The 17,717-nt window shown below is 46.0% G+C and overlaps 2 protein-coding genes across 6 annotated transcripts in view; one reads left to right on the top strand and one right to left on the bottom strand.

Annotated features, from left to right (window-relative positions):
* CD300LF (CD300 molecule like family member f) overlaps positions 1 to 1,551 on the top strand; it is an 18,729-nt gene extending 17,178 nt beyond the window's left edge. For all 5 annotated transcript variants that reach the window (XM_023531653.1, XM_023531655.1, XM_023531654.1 and 2 more), the window contains one exon: positions 685 to 1,551. In XM_023531653.1, the coding sequence (XP_023387421.1) occupies positions 685 to 840 (156 nt within the window). In that variant the 3' untranslated portion in view covers positions 841 to 1,551. The remainder of the gene's footprint in view (positions 1 to 684) is intronic.
* Positions 1 to 17,083, bottom strand: part of RAB37 (RAB37, member RAS oncogene family) — a 56,204-nt gene extending 39,121 nt beyond the window's left edge. Inside the window, exon 1 of the mRNA XM_011361892.2 lies at positions 16,852 to 17,083. Coding sequence (XP_011360194.1) covers positions 16,852 to 16,923 — 72 coding nt within the window. The 5' untranslated portion in view covers positions 16,924 to 17,083. The remainder of the gene's footprint in view (positions 1 to 16,851) is intronic.
* Between the last annotated feature and the right edge of the window lie 634 nt (positions 17,084 to 17,717).

Below are 17,717 nucleotides of genomic sequence, written 5' to 3'. Positions count from 1 at the left end.
CCAGGAAGGCAGAGGCCGCGTGTTCTTCTGCAGAAGAGGCACCTGAGATATCTGTCCTAGGTGCTCCAGCCCCTGGAGAGCGACCTCTGCTATGCCAACCTGACTCTGCAGCAGACTGGAACCGCCCCCAGCTCCTCCAGGAAGAAGACTTCCACGAAGCTCTGCCCTTCTGCCCGGGAGGACAAGGCGGAAGTGGAATACATCACCATGGTGTGTGCTTGGTGGGGCTGCCGTGGGGCTCAGGGCCAGTCCCGCCCTTGTCCCTTGTCCCGCCCATATGGGCACAGAGGTGGGGTGGGTGCCGGGCAAAGTCGCACCCATTGGAAGACTTGCCTGCTGAGTTTCCCCAGGTTTTTGGTCTTTGGAAGTGTCTCTGAACCAGGTCTCAGCACTGGGGACTCAGAGCCTAGTCAAACACGGTCGTCGGGCTGGGCAGGGGAGACCCAGACGGGCTGATGACCTGGGACTTCACGCAGAGTATGCTGCCTGGCATGGAGTCGAGGGAAAGTGTCTTCTGCTGTGGCTGGAGGTTACGTGCCTGGCAGGTGGAGGGAGGGGAGTTGGAGGGCCTGAGAATAGACTTCAGATGCCCTGAGGAGTCTGCCCCCAGCCTCATGAGTCCTCCTCCATCTGTAGGCACAGCCTCCTGCCAGCCTTCCTGACCCAAGCGTACCATTTTTGCAGGCTTCCTTACCAAAAGAGGACATTTCCTATGCGGCTTTGTCTTTGGACACCCCAGATCAGGAGTTGATCTACAGCAACATGGACGGCCTCATCACCCACCTTCACTGCGGGAGCCACGAGGAAACCACGGAATACAGCACCATCATGAAGCCTTAGCCTACACTAAGGACCCCGTCCTCAACCCCACGCGAGGCATGTCAGCACGTTCCTGCCTCGTCTGCTTTCTGCTCCCAGTCCCCTCATGGGGACCTACCGGTGACTGAGGCCTCTGCCTGACGCAGTCGGCATCACCCTCAGGTCTGACCTGGGTTCCAGGTCTGGTCTCAGGGGGCTTCTGGGAGATGGACAGGGGTCTTTCCACATCCCTTCTTCTCCTACACAGCTTGGGAGAGGGGTACGATTATGCTCTGAAGCTGCCAAAGAAGAATAATGAGGATAACGGCGACGGTAGTCACGAATCTTTATTTATTGCTTACCATGTGTGGTAGGCTGAATAATGTCCCCCAAAGATATCTGCATGCTAGTCTCCAGAACCTGTGAGCATTGCCTTGTATGGCAAAGGGGCTCGGCAGATGTAACGAAGTTGAAGACTTTGAGACGAGGACATTGTTCTGGACTGTCCAGGCTGGCCCTAAATGTAATTGCAAGGATCCTTATAAGAGGGAGGTGAGAAGGTCCCAAGAGGAGAAGGCGATGTGACGAGGCAAACAGAGGATGGAGCGATGTAGCCAGGAGCCGAGGAATACCGCGGCCTCTGGAAGCTGCAAAAGGCAGGGACCAGATCTTCTTCTGGAGCCTCCAGAAGGAGCCGGCCCTGCGGCCTTTAGCCCAATGATTCTGATTTCCTACTTCTGGCCTCTAGACTCGTAAGAGAATAAATCTGTTTTTTTTTTTTTTATTAAGCCACTGCATTTGTGGTAATTTGTTACAGCAGCAGCAGGAAGCGCATACGCTCTGTGGCAAGGCCTCTTCCGTACGGTAACTAAGTTAATCGTTGCTGCAGCCTCTTCCGTACGGTAACTAAGTTAATCGTTGCTGCAGCCTCTTCCGTACGGTAACTAAATTAATCCTTGCTGCAGCCCCACGAGGGCACTGTTATTACTGCCCCATTTTACAGATGAGGAATCGAGGCGTAGAGAGGTTTAATGACTCTCCAAGGGTTTCACCAGTAAGTGGATGAGTTGGAATTTTGGCTCTAGAATCTGGAGTCTGGGCCACCACCCGTGTCTAATGATGGCGTGTGTGTGTGAGTGTGTACACACACTCACAGGGATAGTTAGTGAATATTGACAAACTCTGGACACATCACCTTTATTCTAGAGCCCTGGCAGTCCTCCCTCTAGAATATGTCCCAAATCCCCTGACGGTCAAGTTCTCTTCTTGGTTACCAGCCCAGCCCCAGCAACCACCCCTGGCTGGAGTCCGCCCTTTGATCTCTGGCCCCAAGTTCATTCTCCTCCCAGCAGTCAGAGCGATCTTTTAAAAGCACAGACCTGCTCACTCCCTTCTGGTGGCTTGTCCCACAGCCCGCGAGACTCTGGGACCCCCCCAGCTCCCTGCCCGCCTCTTTGACCCGGTCTCTGGTGAGGATGAACTCTCCCTCTCGCTCTGCTTCGTCTGCACCAGCCTTTCCGCTGTCCTTCTTAGAAAACAAGGCTTGCTCTCTTCTCAGGGCATAGGCACTTGCTCTTCCTCCTTTCCGGAATGTTCTTGCAGACATATGAATAGTTAGCCACTTTTTTATCCTCACATCTCAGCTTCGATGTCCCCTCTCAGAGTGGCCTTCCCTGACTACCGTGAAAGCGGCAGCCACTGCTACGCCTCCAATGTCTCTCTGCCACGTCGCTCTGTTTTACTTCCTACGTTGCATTTACTACTTTACGAACTTACTTGCTGGTATGTGGGTTTGCCATGTCCCTCTCTCTGCTAAGCTGTTGGCTGCCTGAAGGTGGGGACTTTGTCTCATTCACTGATGTATCCCCCGTGCCTAGATTCATGTCTGGTACGCGGTGGGGTCCTTGGATGTTTATTGACCAAATGAATAAATTACACAGATTGTTCAGGCTTGGAAATCAAGGCAAACTCTCAGGAGCAGAGACACCTGTGCCCATCATTCTAGGAAGGGGGTCCTGGGCCACCCCGGCAACCTGAGGCATTTCAGGACCGACTTCCCGGAAGTGTGACGTGAAGAGACTTCTTTCTCTCCTCCTGAAAGAAGGAAGAGGTGAGGAGCCATGATCCCCCCGACTGGAGGACAAAGGTCTATTATTACCTTCCTTAGGTCTCTTTGGCGGGGGCTAGAATGAAGTGTCAGGGAAAGAAGTCATACGTGGCTTGGGACAAAATGAGCTATGACTGGACCACAGGCAAATGTCCTAGCACGTGCAGTGGGCCATTATCAGTGTGTCCTGGGGGTTGCTTGACTTCTCACAGCTACGGACACCCCAAGTGTCTGAAGGAGGTGGCCTTGGTGCATGCCCATCCTAGCATGTGCTGCTCTTTGCTTCTGCTCCTGCTCCCTGAATAATTCCTTAGAATCTTAGAGCTTTGCCATCTTGGGGAATTTATAGAGTGCAAACAAGCTTAAATATTCTCAGGCTGGTTACTTATGCTGGCTGGGTCAGAGTGAGACTGTTTGAAGGTTTACAGAACAAGAAGTGCCTACAGAGTGATCTTTAAATGGAAAAGCTCAAAGTGGAACAAAATTCGAGTGACTCAAAGTATAAAATAAAAGTCAGAATAAAAATCTCTAGGCCAGGGCATCACTGAACCGTTTTTACTATTGTGTATCAAGGGGCTTTATTGCTGAGTTTTAAGTAGCCAGCATTAAACAGAATCTGCAAGTTCGTGGCTATGTTGGATAGTAAGGAATTCATCTTTTCTGGTAATCAGATACTAGTGAAGATTACTGCTGTGAAACTTAATACATAAATCGGGAAACACAGGGAAGACTAGGATTTAGATCAGTTTGGTTTGGCTGGAGGCGTCTGGTTGCTTCTGCCTTTATCTAGATGATAGATAGGAGCTAGAAATGGAAGGTTCTGGCAGCCTGGCTGAGCTGAGGAAAGATAAATGAGCTTAGAAAGACAGACACCCTCTGATCACTTTTAAATGCTTTAGTCAAGTGTTCAAAAAAGTATCTACTAGGTTATATCACTGGATATAATATTTTAATCCAGAATCTCAGCCATCGGGATTTGCGGCTGCTTGAAAAGGGACGTTTTCATGTCCTCAGAGATGACGCTGACATTTGTAAAAACCCGTCCAGTCCATTCTATAGCTGGACAGAGCAGATTTCTGGCCGGTGGGCCTCACGGGACGCATGGAGGTTGTTTAGGGTTTGGGTCCTGACTGCAGGCACCTACCTTGAAGCCAGAGATAGATCAAGCCTGAGATAGAGCTCAGGGAGTGCTGGGGAAGTGGTCAGGGCGGGGAAGGGAGGCAAACATATGCAAGGGGTTTGAAAGGAAGTTGTTTCACAATGTTTATAGATTGGTATCTCAATGTTGTCTCAGCCATATCCGGCTGTTCCATAAATACTTTGCTAAGGTAGATTTTGGGTGCTGGACTAGCACCTTTATTTCAAGAGAGAGAAAGGTTAAGACATGGCTGGGTGAGGGGCACATTTACCATTTTCTGTATGGTTTCCAGCAAAGCATACTCAGTAAAGACAAACTCCAGAATATTTACTCACTCAATTCTGATCGAGTGTCTGATTATTTACAGCCTGTCTAAAGTTGCTGGGGTTCCCCAACTCTGGCTTTTGAATTATTAATATTTAACAACTCCATTTAATAAAAATTGTAGGGTCTGGACAGTCTCCTTTTGAGAACTATGTGCATATTAATGGCTTTCAAAAGACCGAGGCTTTTTGAGAGTTAGTCGAGGGAGGCAAATATACTGGGCTGGTAACCTTCGAAACGTATGATTTAGATAAATATTGGATTGAAGTAAAGCTAACGACTACCTTTGCCTGACATCTTACCAAAGGAGTTCATGGCCACTTAGTCCCCGAAGGAACGGACTGCAGGAATCAGTTGATTTCATGTATCAATAACTTTTTAGACTGGGAGGGACTGATATAGCGGTCAGTTTTTGATTTTACCAAGTAAGCATACTCTTATCTAACATAATGGGAATTGATCATTGGCCAGTTTGGTTCATTGAAAAAAGCTGGTTAAAACAGGGAATTGTAAAAGAGATATATTCTTTCTCTAAATGCTTTATTTTTGACTCAGAATATCTAAATCTATAGCAGTTTGCTAGTATTTTGGTGTAGACCTAAGCCTTTTTTCTTTTCCTTTTTCTCTTTCTTTCTTTCTTTCTTTCTTTCTTTCTTTCTTTCTTTCTTTCTTTCTTTCTTTTTACTTAGGGGTCTGTGGAAAGAAGAAGCCCATTGCCTTTTTTGCATAAACTACACAATGTCGCATCTAGTTCCAGTTTCTCTAACATTGAGCAAGACACTCTGGACATTTATGAAGCAATCTGATTGCAACACCCTTTTTCATTTTTATGTTTTTACTCCAGATATTTTATAGTTCTCCCACTTATTCCTAATATGAACAGCATTAAAAAAAAAAATGACGGCATTTTTTTGAGTCTTTCCAAAGCATTCGATTTAGTTTTTGCAGAAATAACAGTTCTTTTTTTGTTTATACTCTTATTTCACTGGTCAATATCCTTTCTGTGTACATGCTTAATTGATTAGTTTATGGATGAATTAATGAAATGACGTCATGACAATTCATGTGTATAACCGGCCTAAACAAGTTTGGGCCCGAACACAGTTGATTCTTGTTAAACATGTACCTCAACGGGTGAGAGCAGAAAAAGGGGCCTTCCAGAGAAGAAGCTACGCATTGCCGTGGGCACAAAGTCAGTGTGTTTCACCAAGAGACTAAAGTGCACTGGTTGATCCAGAAAACTGGTTAAGATAGGGATTAAGAAAGTTTCTACTAAACTATCTGTCATGACCAGATTTTCATTAAAAAAGGACACTTGAGCACTCCAAGTCAGAATAGTAGGTAGTGTTTCCCAAGGAAGGACAGTTGGTAACTTTATGACAATATGGGTTTGCGTCGTGTGTGCTTAAGCTCCTACAGATTGATTGATACTTTGTCACACACGGACTAAGGATTGGCAGCCATCGATCTTGTTCACACTGTTGTCTTGATGTGGATTCTCTCCACTACGTACCAGCTGGCGTAGTCTAGCATCCCCCTAAAGGCCTCTAGTAATCATATGCGTCTGGACGCTGACTCAAGTTGTCACCCATGAGGGCCCCATGACCCAGCCTCTGTTGAGAAAAGGGCCCTTTCAATCACTCAGATTCTCCCTGCCCATCACAAGCCCTTCGCCAAAGTAGTCCACTGTGACCTCAAACTCACATGGTCCTGTCCCGAGGGTGCGGGGTTCTTGAGTTGAGAAAGGGTGACTGACTCACTGATTCTGCTGCAGGAAACTCTGAGGACGGGTTCAGAATTAAAGAAGGGGTAAGACCCTCTTCCTAAGGGTCAGAAACATTCTGAACCCTTGTGTGGTTGAAAATCTACTCTTAGCAGAGTGAGAGAAAGTCTTCTGTTGTGTTCACTACAGGTCCCAGAATAAAAATTCTATCCTGGGGAGTTTCTGAAGCCTCCCACATCCCTCTCCATCGCCTTCCAAACCCAGATATCTCTAATCCTATCATTCATTAGCTTATTCGTTTTTTGTTTTAAGTTATAAAATATTTGATGCATACTATATGTTTATATAATGTGTATATATGTTATAAGGGGTAATGAAACAAACACCTATGTACTGGCCGCCACCCTACTGAAAAAATAGAACATTACAAATACCACTGAAGCCACACAGCTCATTATTTGACATTTTTTCCTTCCAAAGAGGAATAGGTTTGCATAAGGTAGCTCTAGGGGTTCCATGACAGCCCTTGACTGTGATGTTAATTAGTAAAGTCATCAGTTGAACTAGTGTGCATTATGCAGCATTCTGTACTTAACTGACAAGTCTGTGCAGCTCTTCCTACTTTAATATTATTTTTCTCCTCACCCCAAACCACACGCCAATGTCCAATTGCGCCTTCGTGTTATTTAACGGTCTGGTGATTGGTTTGTCACTCAGAGGCGTTGGAAGGAGTTGAAAGTTCAGACGACGTTCTCATTTCGAAATTTCACATAGCCTTTCCAAGGTTAATAATCAGCCACAAAAGCAGAAGGACTAAATTTCAGAGGCCTGTAACATCATGCTGTCTGGCAGATGGCTAGTGAAAGCAGAACCAGGAGAGAAGAAAAGTATTTATCTTAAAATATAATGTCATGAGAACAGATGTGAGAGAAGGTGGCGGTAAAGTGATACTGCCCTGGAACGGCCCTGGCACCCGTAAATCTTGGCTTGCTTTCCTGGGGCTGTTTTCCTACAGTTGGGTTTTGATGGAGGCAAATCCCCAGAGGATGATGTTGCTGAGCTCCTCTGCTCTTGAGACCCAATTAACGTCGACTCAGTGTGTCAGGCCTCCTTTCCAGTGGCATCTGAGCAGCCCTGGAGGCAGTCGTTTATTTATTTATTTTTGGAGGCAGAGTCTTGAATCTTCATTGTGAATGAATGTTCCCCCAAGGACATTGACTCTGTTTCAGTGTTTGTCCTGGGCCAGCCCGAGGTTGTCACCAGGGCTGCCCTAGAATTTCAGGAGGTCTTTGTACAAAAATTATTAAAACTCTTAAGATGGCAACAGGAGAATAGGAAACCAATCCTGGGACCCTGTGCCACTGCCTAGGTGGCCCATGCATTTGTTTGGCAGGAGTTTGCTTTACTTATCATCTGCTTGCGTGTGGCCATGGCTGCTCGTGACTTACTCCCACTGGAAAAATCCAGGTGTTTTCACCAACTGACCCTGGTCTAAATGCGAGGAGGAAGAGTGTCCCCTCCTTCCAGCCTGAGCCTCACTTCCTGTGTCCTTGTCCCCTCCCCCAACATTGACCTCCTTCCTGGGTGATTAAAAGTTAGGACACCTATTTCCTCCACAGGAAAGTCTACTCCCACCCAAAGGGGGAGGTCTGGCTCCACGATCCCAATGAGCCAATTGCTTTATAGGGTGACATCAATCCATTTCCTAAGTCCAGTTATTAATAACCTATGTCTGGTTATTTAGTCTTGAATGACATCATGTGTGGGATACAACTAGCCCAGTTTAGGTGCAAGAGTGATAAGTTCTTTTTCAGCCACTTCTCATTAAAGATTTAAAAATATTGGGATTCCAGTCTCCCCTGGGATTACCATGGGAACACCTGTTGGGTCGCATGACTAGCCTATGCTAACACCACTTCCATTTCCCTTGGAAATCACTCTCTTCGCTCTCGGCTTGGATGGGATTGACTCCACTTTTAGGGGTGAGCATGTGACCCATTTCAGTCCAATGAACATTGGATTTAGAACTGTAGTTGAAACCAGGAGTGTGAGGAAGCGACCCTGGAACTGCCGACGATCATGTGACCGCATGAGGAGAAGGCTACCTGTGCATAAGGCTGAGCCAGAGGAACGAGTGACGAGAGACAGAGAGAGTGAGACTCATGCCCTTGTTTGAGTCCCCAGATCTAAGGGGGCGGCATCTACAGGCTGATGAATTCTCTTTTTTGCTTCAGACGGTTTAAGTTGGGTTTTGTCACCGACAATCAAAGGACTCTGACCACAAGGGTTCCCCTTTTACCAGCAATAATGATGCTTGTGCTGCCTATGCTCAGGGCTATGGAAATCAAATGAGACCACTTATGCACAAGTGTTCTGCAGACTCTAGAGGGCTGTTTCAATAGAATGACCAAGGAAGTACAGTTGGCTAATGGCAGAGCTGGGACAAAAGCCCAGATTTTTCGATACCCCCAAGCGCTCTGTTTACTTTTTTTTTTTTTTGCTAATGAGCTGCCTCCTCCTCTAAGAAACTCAGTGGTAGGCAGAGCAGGTGGCAGACGGGACAGGGGGTGAAGAGAGCAGGGGATGGACTAGACAGAAAGTGGACAGGACAAGTGGCAGACAAGACAGGGACAAATGAGGCGGGTGATAGAACAGGCAGGTGGTTGTCAGGGGCTTTTCTCTGTGGCCTCCTCATGTGTCTGCAGTACTGTCCTGTGGTCTGGAGGAGACCTGGCTCTTGGTGTAGAGGAGTGAGGATCCTGGAGGGCATGAGCTCAGAGATCACCTGGCCCTTCACCTCCATCTTTTCCAAGCCTCTCTGCACGTGCCAACCAGTCATCCCCAGAGGTCAGGGCCCCGGTGTTCTGAGTTTGACTGGACGTTTTTTGCTCATGTCTTTGGAGATGTTCAGGGAGTGGGGCACTGGCTTTGCTTCTCTGTATCTGACTGCCACGCTTGGGCCAGGGCTTTGCTCTCGACACTTCTCAGAAGTGCATTGGGGAACCACGCTTTTTTCTTGGACATGGACTTGAAAGGATCCCTGTCTTAGGAGCCTAGAGCCATTCTGACCTTCAGAGGTAGCGCCCCCCCCGGACCTGTGGATTTTGCAGCCTTTCTGATTAGTCACTGTGTCTGGACCCAGAACATGGCAGACAGGGATAGAGAGCTGCAAGCATCAAACCTGGTCCCTAAGGGCCCACTTCCCACCATGTGAGTCGAGAGGTTCCTGACCTTTAAGAAGTCATCATGGGCACTGATGTCCATGTGTCACATCGGGCTGAAGCCAATGTGGCCTGAGTCATCTTTCTGTGCCAGCCCACTGACCCACGGAGCCTGCCAGACTCAGCTCCTTGGGGGTGGAGAAGAGACCCTGTTCTTGGGTGCTCAGGTGCCCAACAGAAGTTCACTGAATCAATTCTCTACCAGGAATGTTTGATTTCAAGGGGGGGTATGTGCAATGGGGCAGTGGCGGAATATAAGGAAATGGCCCCAATCACCGTTTTTTCCCTTTCATATTTCTCTCTCCTGAAACCTAAATCCCCAAGGACCTGACACAGGCACAGATGTGAGGTAGAGATGTGAGATGACAACTCTAGATGTGACTGATGGAGGCTCATAAGGAGGAAGCACCCCTCCCCCTCTTTCCTCCCTCCCCATACCCAAGGTCAGTTTAGGACATTCTCAGGCTCAAAGGGAAGTGGTTCCTAAAAGAGTGAAGGAAATTGGAGATCTGGGGAGAATGGGTGCCTGTCCAACCTGGGTCACAGTTAAATACAGTGGGGAAAGGCAGAGGCCTGGGTGGAGAGGACCCGGGGGGTAGAAGAATGGGGTACAACCATAGGAGTTGTAGACTGAGGCTGTCACCATTCTATTGTTGCCAACCAATATCAGCCTGAGTTCATTAAATATCCAAACTCTCCAAGTCTCTTTTTTTTCTAGATTTCATGCTTAGCAAACAATCCCCTGATTATAATGTGGCTTGGCGTCTAGGGCAATGCATCAGGCTTGTGAGTTTGATTGACACGAGCCTACTTGGAAAGATGGATCTACTCCTGAGTAAGTAAATCCAGGTCTTTGATCCTACAGAGCTGGGGGCCACACACCGGACTAACGTAATGACAATCTGTGACCCTCTTGGCAAAGCCCTTTGTCTTCTCCTGATTCTATGCCTTGGCATCTCAAGCATGCTGGGGTTTTAATCTGGGCTCTGTCACTTATTAGCTGGGTGGCCTTAGGCAAGTTTCTTAATGACTCTCTGCCTCAGTTTACTCATTTGTAAAATGAGATGAAAATAGGGTTGTTGATATAAAGTGCTTAGAACAGTGCCTGGCATGTAAGTGCCACATAAGAATCTGCCATTATTCTTTGAATTCCCACAGTACTTACCTGCTGTGACCTTGGACAAATAATTTTAGTTTATCTCCATCTGGCCTCCATTTCCCATTTTATAATATAGAATTAATAACAACATCTACTGGAAAAAGCATGTGGTAAGTGTAAAGTGTCATAGCATATATTAAAGTTTTCTATAAGCTGTACAATTCTCCACAAATGAACCATGTATTTATTGTCATCATTTATTATTAGTAATTATTAGTTTCACTGGGTCTCTCTAGATTACAGTGTAGAGATGATTTTTAATACTTCTCAGTTTGTAACCTAATGAAACTTGAGAAGGGGACCTGGAGGAGGGAGATGAATCTGGATAAAGATGAATGTTTGTCTTTTTTGGTCTGACTTATTTCACTTAGCGTAATACCTTAATCAATATATTGTACACCTGAACTAATACAATAATATTGTTGTATACCGACTATATTTAAATTTTAAAAAAGGATGCAAGTTTTGGACTGCCCCCCTACTGAGGGAGGAAGTTCCTGAGGGGCTGCAGGGGGCATCTGCCTCACCTGGGCTGAGTCGGCCCCTGCAGGTTCATTCCCTCCCAAAGGCTAAGGGCTTCTCAGTGTGAGATTGGGAGGGGCTGGAAGAAGCAGGTGCTATCAGCTCCTGACTGTCCCCTGGGGGTTTTGCTCTGATAAATGGCAGCTCTGCTTTTTAATAAGTAGAGTTGCTGGGCAGTGATATGGGTAGAAAATTCGAATGGTAGAGGGAGGATGAGGAGGAAAGAAGAGGTTTGCTTTACCTTTAAAATAACAAAAGATAAGGAGGGACAGAGAGCAAGAACATGTTATCACTGGCCCTGCCTATACCTTCCTTGTGAGAGGAGGGGTGTGTGTGTGTGTGTGTGTGTGTGTGTGTGTGTGTGTGTGTGTGTGTGTTTGTGGTGTTGATGGCAGCCAGGGGCAGAGAAGTAGAAAGCAAGAGGAAATGTGAGCTTAAACACAACTTGGTTCAAGACATCTAAAAGCATATCAGTGGCATTTGCAGAAGCACAAATTGTTAAATTGCATCCCCACGTGGATGGGTAAAAGCTGTTTGTTAATGAGCAGAAATGCAAATCAGAGGGCGGGAGCAGACTTTGGTATCAAGGTCAGGAAAATAGGAATCACTTGCTAGGGAGGTTCTTGAGCTCTGCTCCTTTCAACAATTAAATTATTTTCACTGCACCGCTTTGGACATTGCTACCTTCAGGAACAGGGCGAGGTCTGGAGAGGCTTTAAGTGGTGCAGTGAGCTAGGGATTAAGACATCCAGATCTGTTGTTTGCTGCAGGTTTGGAGCTCTCTCATTTGGCCCCAGAAAACCTCCTCCAGTTGGCAGGTGGGAGGGAGGATGGTCAAGGGCTGCTCCCAGCTGGGAAAGGACATTGCCTGAGTGCTCTGCAAGTTAGCAAAGGAGCTGAGATCTCCATTCTCACTTGCAGTCTCCAAGGACAGCTTCTCTTGCCTGAGAAGGGGAGGATGGAAACAAGGAGCATGCTGGGATAAATTTAGAGCCACTTCAAATGTCCATTCCACAATTCCCCAGCCTGGTGCTCACCTCTGGATGTTTACTTCTAGCAAGGCTGGGTTTCCTGACCTGAAAATGAAGGAAGTCAGAGCCCTTCCCCAGAACAGCTTATAAGAGGAAACATTAGTACACAAACATTAGTGAGTTTCAGATATTTTTCTCACGAAAGTTCCCAGGGACTCTAAATTAGAGGGACGAGTGCTTGGAGAGGGAAGCCTGAAGAGTTCGGAAAATGACTTTGAGATGTTGGACTGAATCACCACCATTTCCTGCTAAGGTTGTCCAAGAGAACCAGCCAGCACCACACCCCACATCAGCTGTCTGCCCTGGGTGCTGGGCGTGACCCACAAATCAGCAATCATCATGTGTGATGCAACTCACACTTCATTTATTTATCCAAAAGTCTCCAGAGCAAGCAAGAGAGGAAAACAAGGTAACGCAAACATTCTACAGGGAGTGGGACAGATCACTTTTTTTTTTGGCTTTCTTGTTTCTTCCTGAGCTGAGGATGGAAATCTGGCAAGAATTGAACTAGTCCTCTCATTTTGGTTTTATATACATTTTTCTTTAAACACAAACAAACGAGCAAACAAACCACTCACTGTATTGACATATGATAGACTCACTTTGAAAGTCAAATCTCTTTACCTCTAGGGTTTAGATTTTCCTGTAGAATCAGAGTTTTTGACTGTAAATTTGTGTTCCATTAACATCATTTAATTGAAAAAAAAAAGAGAGAGAGAGAGAGAGAGGAGAAAAAAAGAAGCTCCTGAAGGATAAAGAATGGTAGAGAGAGACAGAATTGAGCATATGGCCCTTTGCGGGGTTGATTTGTTTTCTGGGAAGGAAAATGCCATTGAATCCAGAGGCTTCTCTAGGATCAGCGGGCGACAGCCCTGTGGGGGAGGGCAATTGGCTGGTGTGTGAAACTCTGTCTCACCTGGATATTAACTCTCAATCAGAGGCCATGAGAGAGAAGGGGTCTGGCCTCAAAGTAAGGTCAAAGCGACTGTTTCTCAGTTATTTCACTGTATTGTCCTTTACCTTCCTTAGGGAACTTCTGAGACTACACAGTATTAGGGCAATTCGTGTGCATGTCTTATAGGCCATGAGCTTATCGAAGGTGGGAACAATTTTTTGGGTGTGTGTGTGTGTGTTCCTTATAATGCCTGGCAAAGTTTCTTACACTCTGGAAATGCTCAGTAGATATGTTTGCTGAAGGACTAGATGAGGCACATGGACGAGTGAGGGATGTGGAAACTACAAGACGAGTAGTAGAAGAGGGAAGTGAAGGACAAGTGCCAGAGAGGAAGGGGAGTAGTAGCCTTTCTGGTGTTAGAGCAGAGTCAGGAAATGGAAATTGCTTGTGGGACAGAGACCTTTGTTCCTTATCTCCCCGGTAATTCCATTTATTCGAACGAGGACCAAGCCCTGGATGAATGGATGGACGGACAGTCGACATCTTTCTGTCCCCTGGTTGCTGGTCTTTCTGAGATGCGATGGAGGAGACTGACTTAGTAATTGTTCTCCCCTCTTGGCATGTGGGTGCTCATTAGAGCACCGGTGAGGGTGAATCAGGAAGGAAGCTCTTGAACGGAAGTCCCTTTGTCCTGATTCCCTAACATCTGGAGCAAAAACTGTCCCTTTTCTATGCTTCATGTTCCAGAACTCACAGTCAGACCCTGGCACAGCAAGAACCCAACACATGGGCTGTTCCTGAGCCCTTAACTCCCATTGCTGCCCTGGATGGCGCTTGAGACTGTCCTGGCAGAAGAGAGGGCTGGGAGACCTCTGAGGAAAAGAGCAGCAAAGTTGTTCCCATGTTTTAAATTATTTAGTTGCATAAAATATTCAGATTTGTGAGCACAACAGCAACTCTATTTAAAAACTCCAAGCATGTGATAGATGAGCTGAGTGTTTCCCAGCATTCTCAGCTTCCAGCCCACACTCCAGGAATATTCTGAGTTACTCAGACTCATTTGGGTCAGCATCCAACTCTTGGGGCTAGCTGAAGTGTAAGTGCCATCCAAGGCTAATGATATTTGACATATGTTTTTCATGTAAGTGAATTTTAAGGAGAGATTTCATTGTATCACATATTTCCCCTCCCAGAGAAAGGAAATATTCAACTTGTGAAGTCAGGGTGGGGATGTTCCCACAGGAGTCATGACCTTTGTATAAGTGGGTGTGTGAGCTTGATCCTATGGGACCATGCCTGTGAAATGTGTGTGTATGTGTGTGTGTGTGTGCGCGCGCTCGTGCTTGTGCATGTGTTAATGTGTATGGAGCTGCTGTTCTTTCTCACAAAGCTTCATCATTTTAAGTGAGGCCCATCGTGATATCTATTGAAGCTGCTCTGGAGGCTGAGATGTGTGCCCTTAAGACAACCACTATTTAGTAAATGCCAGAGAAACAAACAAACAAATAATATTACATTAGCTAACATCTTCACTCAAAAACAATAATCCAAGTATTATTATTTCTATTTTATAGATAAAGGCTCACAGATGTTGTTCAAAGTCATGTCATGGTCCGCCTGATTCCAAGCCTGGAGTTTCTTTTCATAGGACTATCTAACATAAAACCTGTCAAAGTTCCCTGTCAAAACATTAAATCCCCCCCCTTCATAATGGTTACCCCTGGGGAGGAAAAGGGGGAGAGTATGTGTGGAGTTTCTGGGAAGCTGGCAAGGTTCTAGCTCTTCATTTTGGTAGTGGTTGCACAGAGGTGCTCACTTTGTGATAATCCATCAAGGTATACATGTATGATTTGGGCTTTTCTTGTGTTTGTTATACTTCAATAAAAAGTTTACTTAAAAAAATCCTTCTTTCCAGCAACTAACATTAAAGAGAAGTCTGCGTCCCGTGGCCAATGTATTCTAATGAATCAGCAGGAATTCCTTGGTCTCTACTATACAGCAAACTTAAAAATAAGACAAATATGTTGATACTCTGCCTCTTTACAAATAAATTTTTAAGTGGATCACAATAAAAAGTCATGAACAATAATAAAATAACATTAGGAGGAAGTGATCAGCATTATATGGAAAGGAAAACTTTCTACACACACATGTCACTCCGCTGGGTACCACAAAAGGCTTAAGCTACCTTCTGCTCTCCACATGCTCACAACCAAGCTGAAAAACTGATAATTTATTAGCAGTAAGCAGATATTTGTCTTCAAATGTAGTAGAACTTATAGGAAGAGGCTCTCTCCCAATTTGGTGATCAATAAACCCAAAGGAAGTGAAAGTTCTCATGGGCTATATCCTACATTTCGTGTGTCAATAATTGAGGTAGGAATGACCACACTTGATTAATAATTTGAAAACTTTGACCTCCAAGTCTTAAATAATTCATCTTATCTTTATAAGATGGTTTAAACTGGAGAGGCCCATATATCGAGTCGCTGGAATGCTTTTGTAATTGATTTGTAATTATGTTCCTTTGCTTGATTCACAACCTCAAAACACGCAGATCTAATACTAGTTAACTTCAAACTGTAATGGTTTTAAAACTTCCAGACTGGGGCAGTTGTTACAAATTTTTCTCGTCTGCTGTCACCTAGGGGTTCAGAGACCTGGAGAAGTCACATGGACTCTTCAAAAGTACAGACCTGCTTCCTCCAGTAGTTGATCTTCTTTCATTTGGGTCAGAAATAGCCAGCATGACACAGGGCTGTGCATCTGAAACTTTAATGTGCATATTTATTTCCTAGGGATCTTGGTAAGTTACAGATATTTGGATGCAGCAGATCTGGGGTGGAGCCTGAGATTTCACATTTCTAACAAGCCCAGGTAATGCTAATGCTGCTGATGTACGGACCACACTTGTATAGAAAAAAGAATGTTAGACTTGGAGTTGTAATTCTTGGCTTTTAGTACCAGCTCTGCTGTTTTCTACCTTGTTTTCTTGGACAAGTCACTTTGCCTCTTTGAACTTCAGTTTCCTCAAATATAAACCATGTAACAAGGGAAGAGGGTGAATCAGATTATTTCAAAGCTCGTATTTACAGAATTTTCAGAGCGATATTTTGGTCTAAAACCCCCCAAGTATAAGACAATGCACAGCCACTCAGGGGACTAACAAACTGACATTAGCAAAGTAGAAAATGTAAGGGCCAAATTAAGGACAGCAGAGAAAGGATTGAGGAACAATAATGACTTCTTATGGCAAATATAAGGTTCTGTTTCTTTCAAAGCAATAGATTTTGGATTACAAAGTGATGCTTAGAGCTAGGCTGCTACTTTCCCCAACAATCACTTCAAGAGGAGACCTACATTACTGAGGACTGAGTTGCATAAGAAACTTGAATGAGGGAAGCAACGAATGAGTGAGAAATAAGCAAACGCTTTTAGGAGGCTGTGAGCGACTCAAGGCTGGAGGGCAGCTTTCTGGAGTCACGAGGGAGTATCATTTGAAAACAACAGTTTATTTCTGCTGCGGATCATCTCTATCTCTAATTTTAGCCAATTTGACCAGGAATTCAGGTCTTTGACCACAACTACCAGACCTAATGGGATTGGAGCTTGAATGAGAGGACAAACACAGCTTCCCACAAGGGTTACGCAGGGTAAGAGGCAGAAGGGAGTGAATGAGAAAGAGACACAGGTGATTTAAATGAATGAACGAAGCTCCTGACAATCTGATTCTCTGGAGGCGGACTCTCCCCCAGTTCGCGCGTCTGTTTTGAGCAATAAACAGGATCAAACAGAAAGAGTTCCCCAGGCTCACAGATATGGGCTCGTTTCTTTTCAAGTCCCAAAGCCAAGTCAGGAGAACTGAGAGAACACCTGGTGACGGCGCCTTCTCCCAGCATCGGGATGGGGGTGGGGGACTAGAGGAGATCTTACCTTATGCAGGACGTGCTCATTGAAGTCAGGGCCAGCTCCCCCCTGGTAGGAGTCGAATCTCTGCAGGTCCATGCCCGGCTTGGAGCTCGTCGCTTCCCTCTCTCCCAGGGTTCTGCGTCAGCGCTCCCAGAAGCTCCGTCTCGGCTCCTCCGGGTGCGGCAGCCTCTGGTCTGAGCTCTGTGTGCCGGGCCGGATCCAGGTTCAGCACTGGACAGCTCCCCGCAGCGGCCGCTCCCCTCCACGACCGCAGCGTTTCAGCACCAAGGACAGCGACACCGTCCATATCCCCCGAGGCCAGAGTTCTGAGATCCTGTCCGCTCTGAGTCTCTTGCCTTGTGATTCCAGGACACAAGATTTCTGTCTAGTCAGTGGGCTGTGCGTATCTCATTCAGCTACTAGTCTCCGGAGGCTCCAGTGACACGGCTGCATTCTCAGGGCATTGCGGTCCCGGGAGCTCACGGTTCCTGATTTTCAGTGAACGAGTGTCCCTGTCACAACACATAGCTCAGCTCTCCTCCGCCTTTGCAGAGGCGAAGTCCCGCTGCGCTGGCACCGCTTCTCTTTTCTCCCTGGACAGTTCCCTCCAGTATGTATGAGACAAATAGCGATTTCACGCCTGAGATTGATAGATGATGGGCTTTAGCGGTCCCTGAAGTCTCTGAAATATTTTGCAAAATTCTACTTAACTTAATTTTCCTAGGGAGAGGGCCCAGAGCTTAAATTACACTCTCTAGGATACATAGAACCCCCAAAAGTTAAGAATAATTGACTTGAGAGAGGCAGAATGTTGTTGTTTAAGAGCACGGGCTCCAGGGTTCAAATCTTGGCTCTGAAAATTATTAGTTCTGTAACTTTGGACAAGTTTC

The sequence above is a fragment of the Pteropus vampyrus genome, unplaced genomic scaffold (assembly GCF_000151845.1).
Source record: "Pteropus vampyrus isolate Shadow unplaced genomic scaffold, Pvam_2.0 Scaffold72, whole genome shotgun sequence".
Classification (NCBI taxonomy): domain Eukaryota; kingdom Metazoa; phylum Chordata; class Mammalia; order Chiroptera; family Pteropodidae; genus Pteropus; species Pteropus vampyrus.
This window is presented reverse-complemented; position numbering and strand designations above follow the sequence as displayed.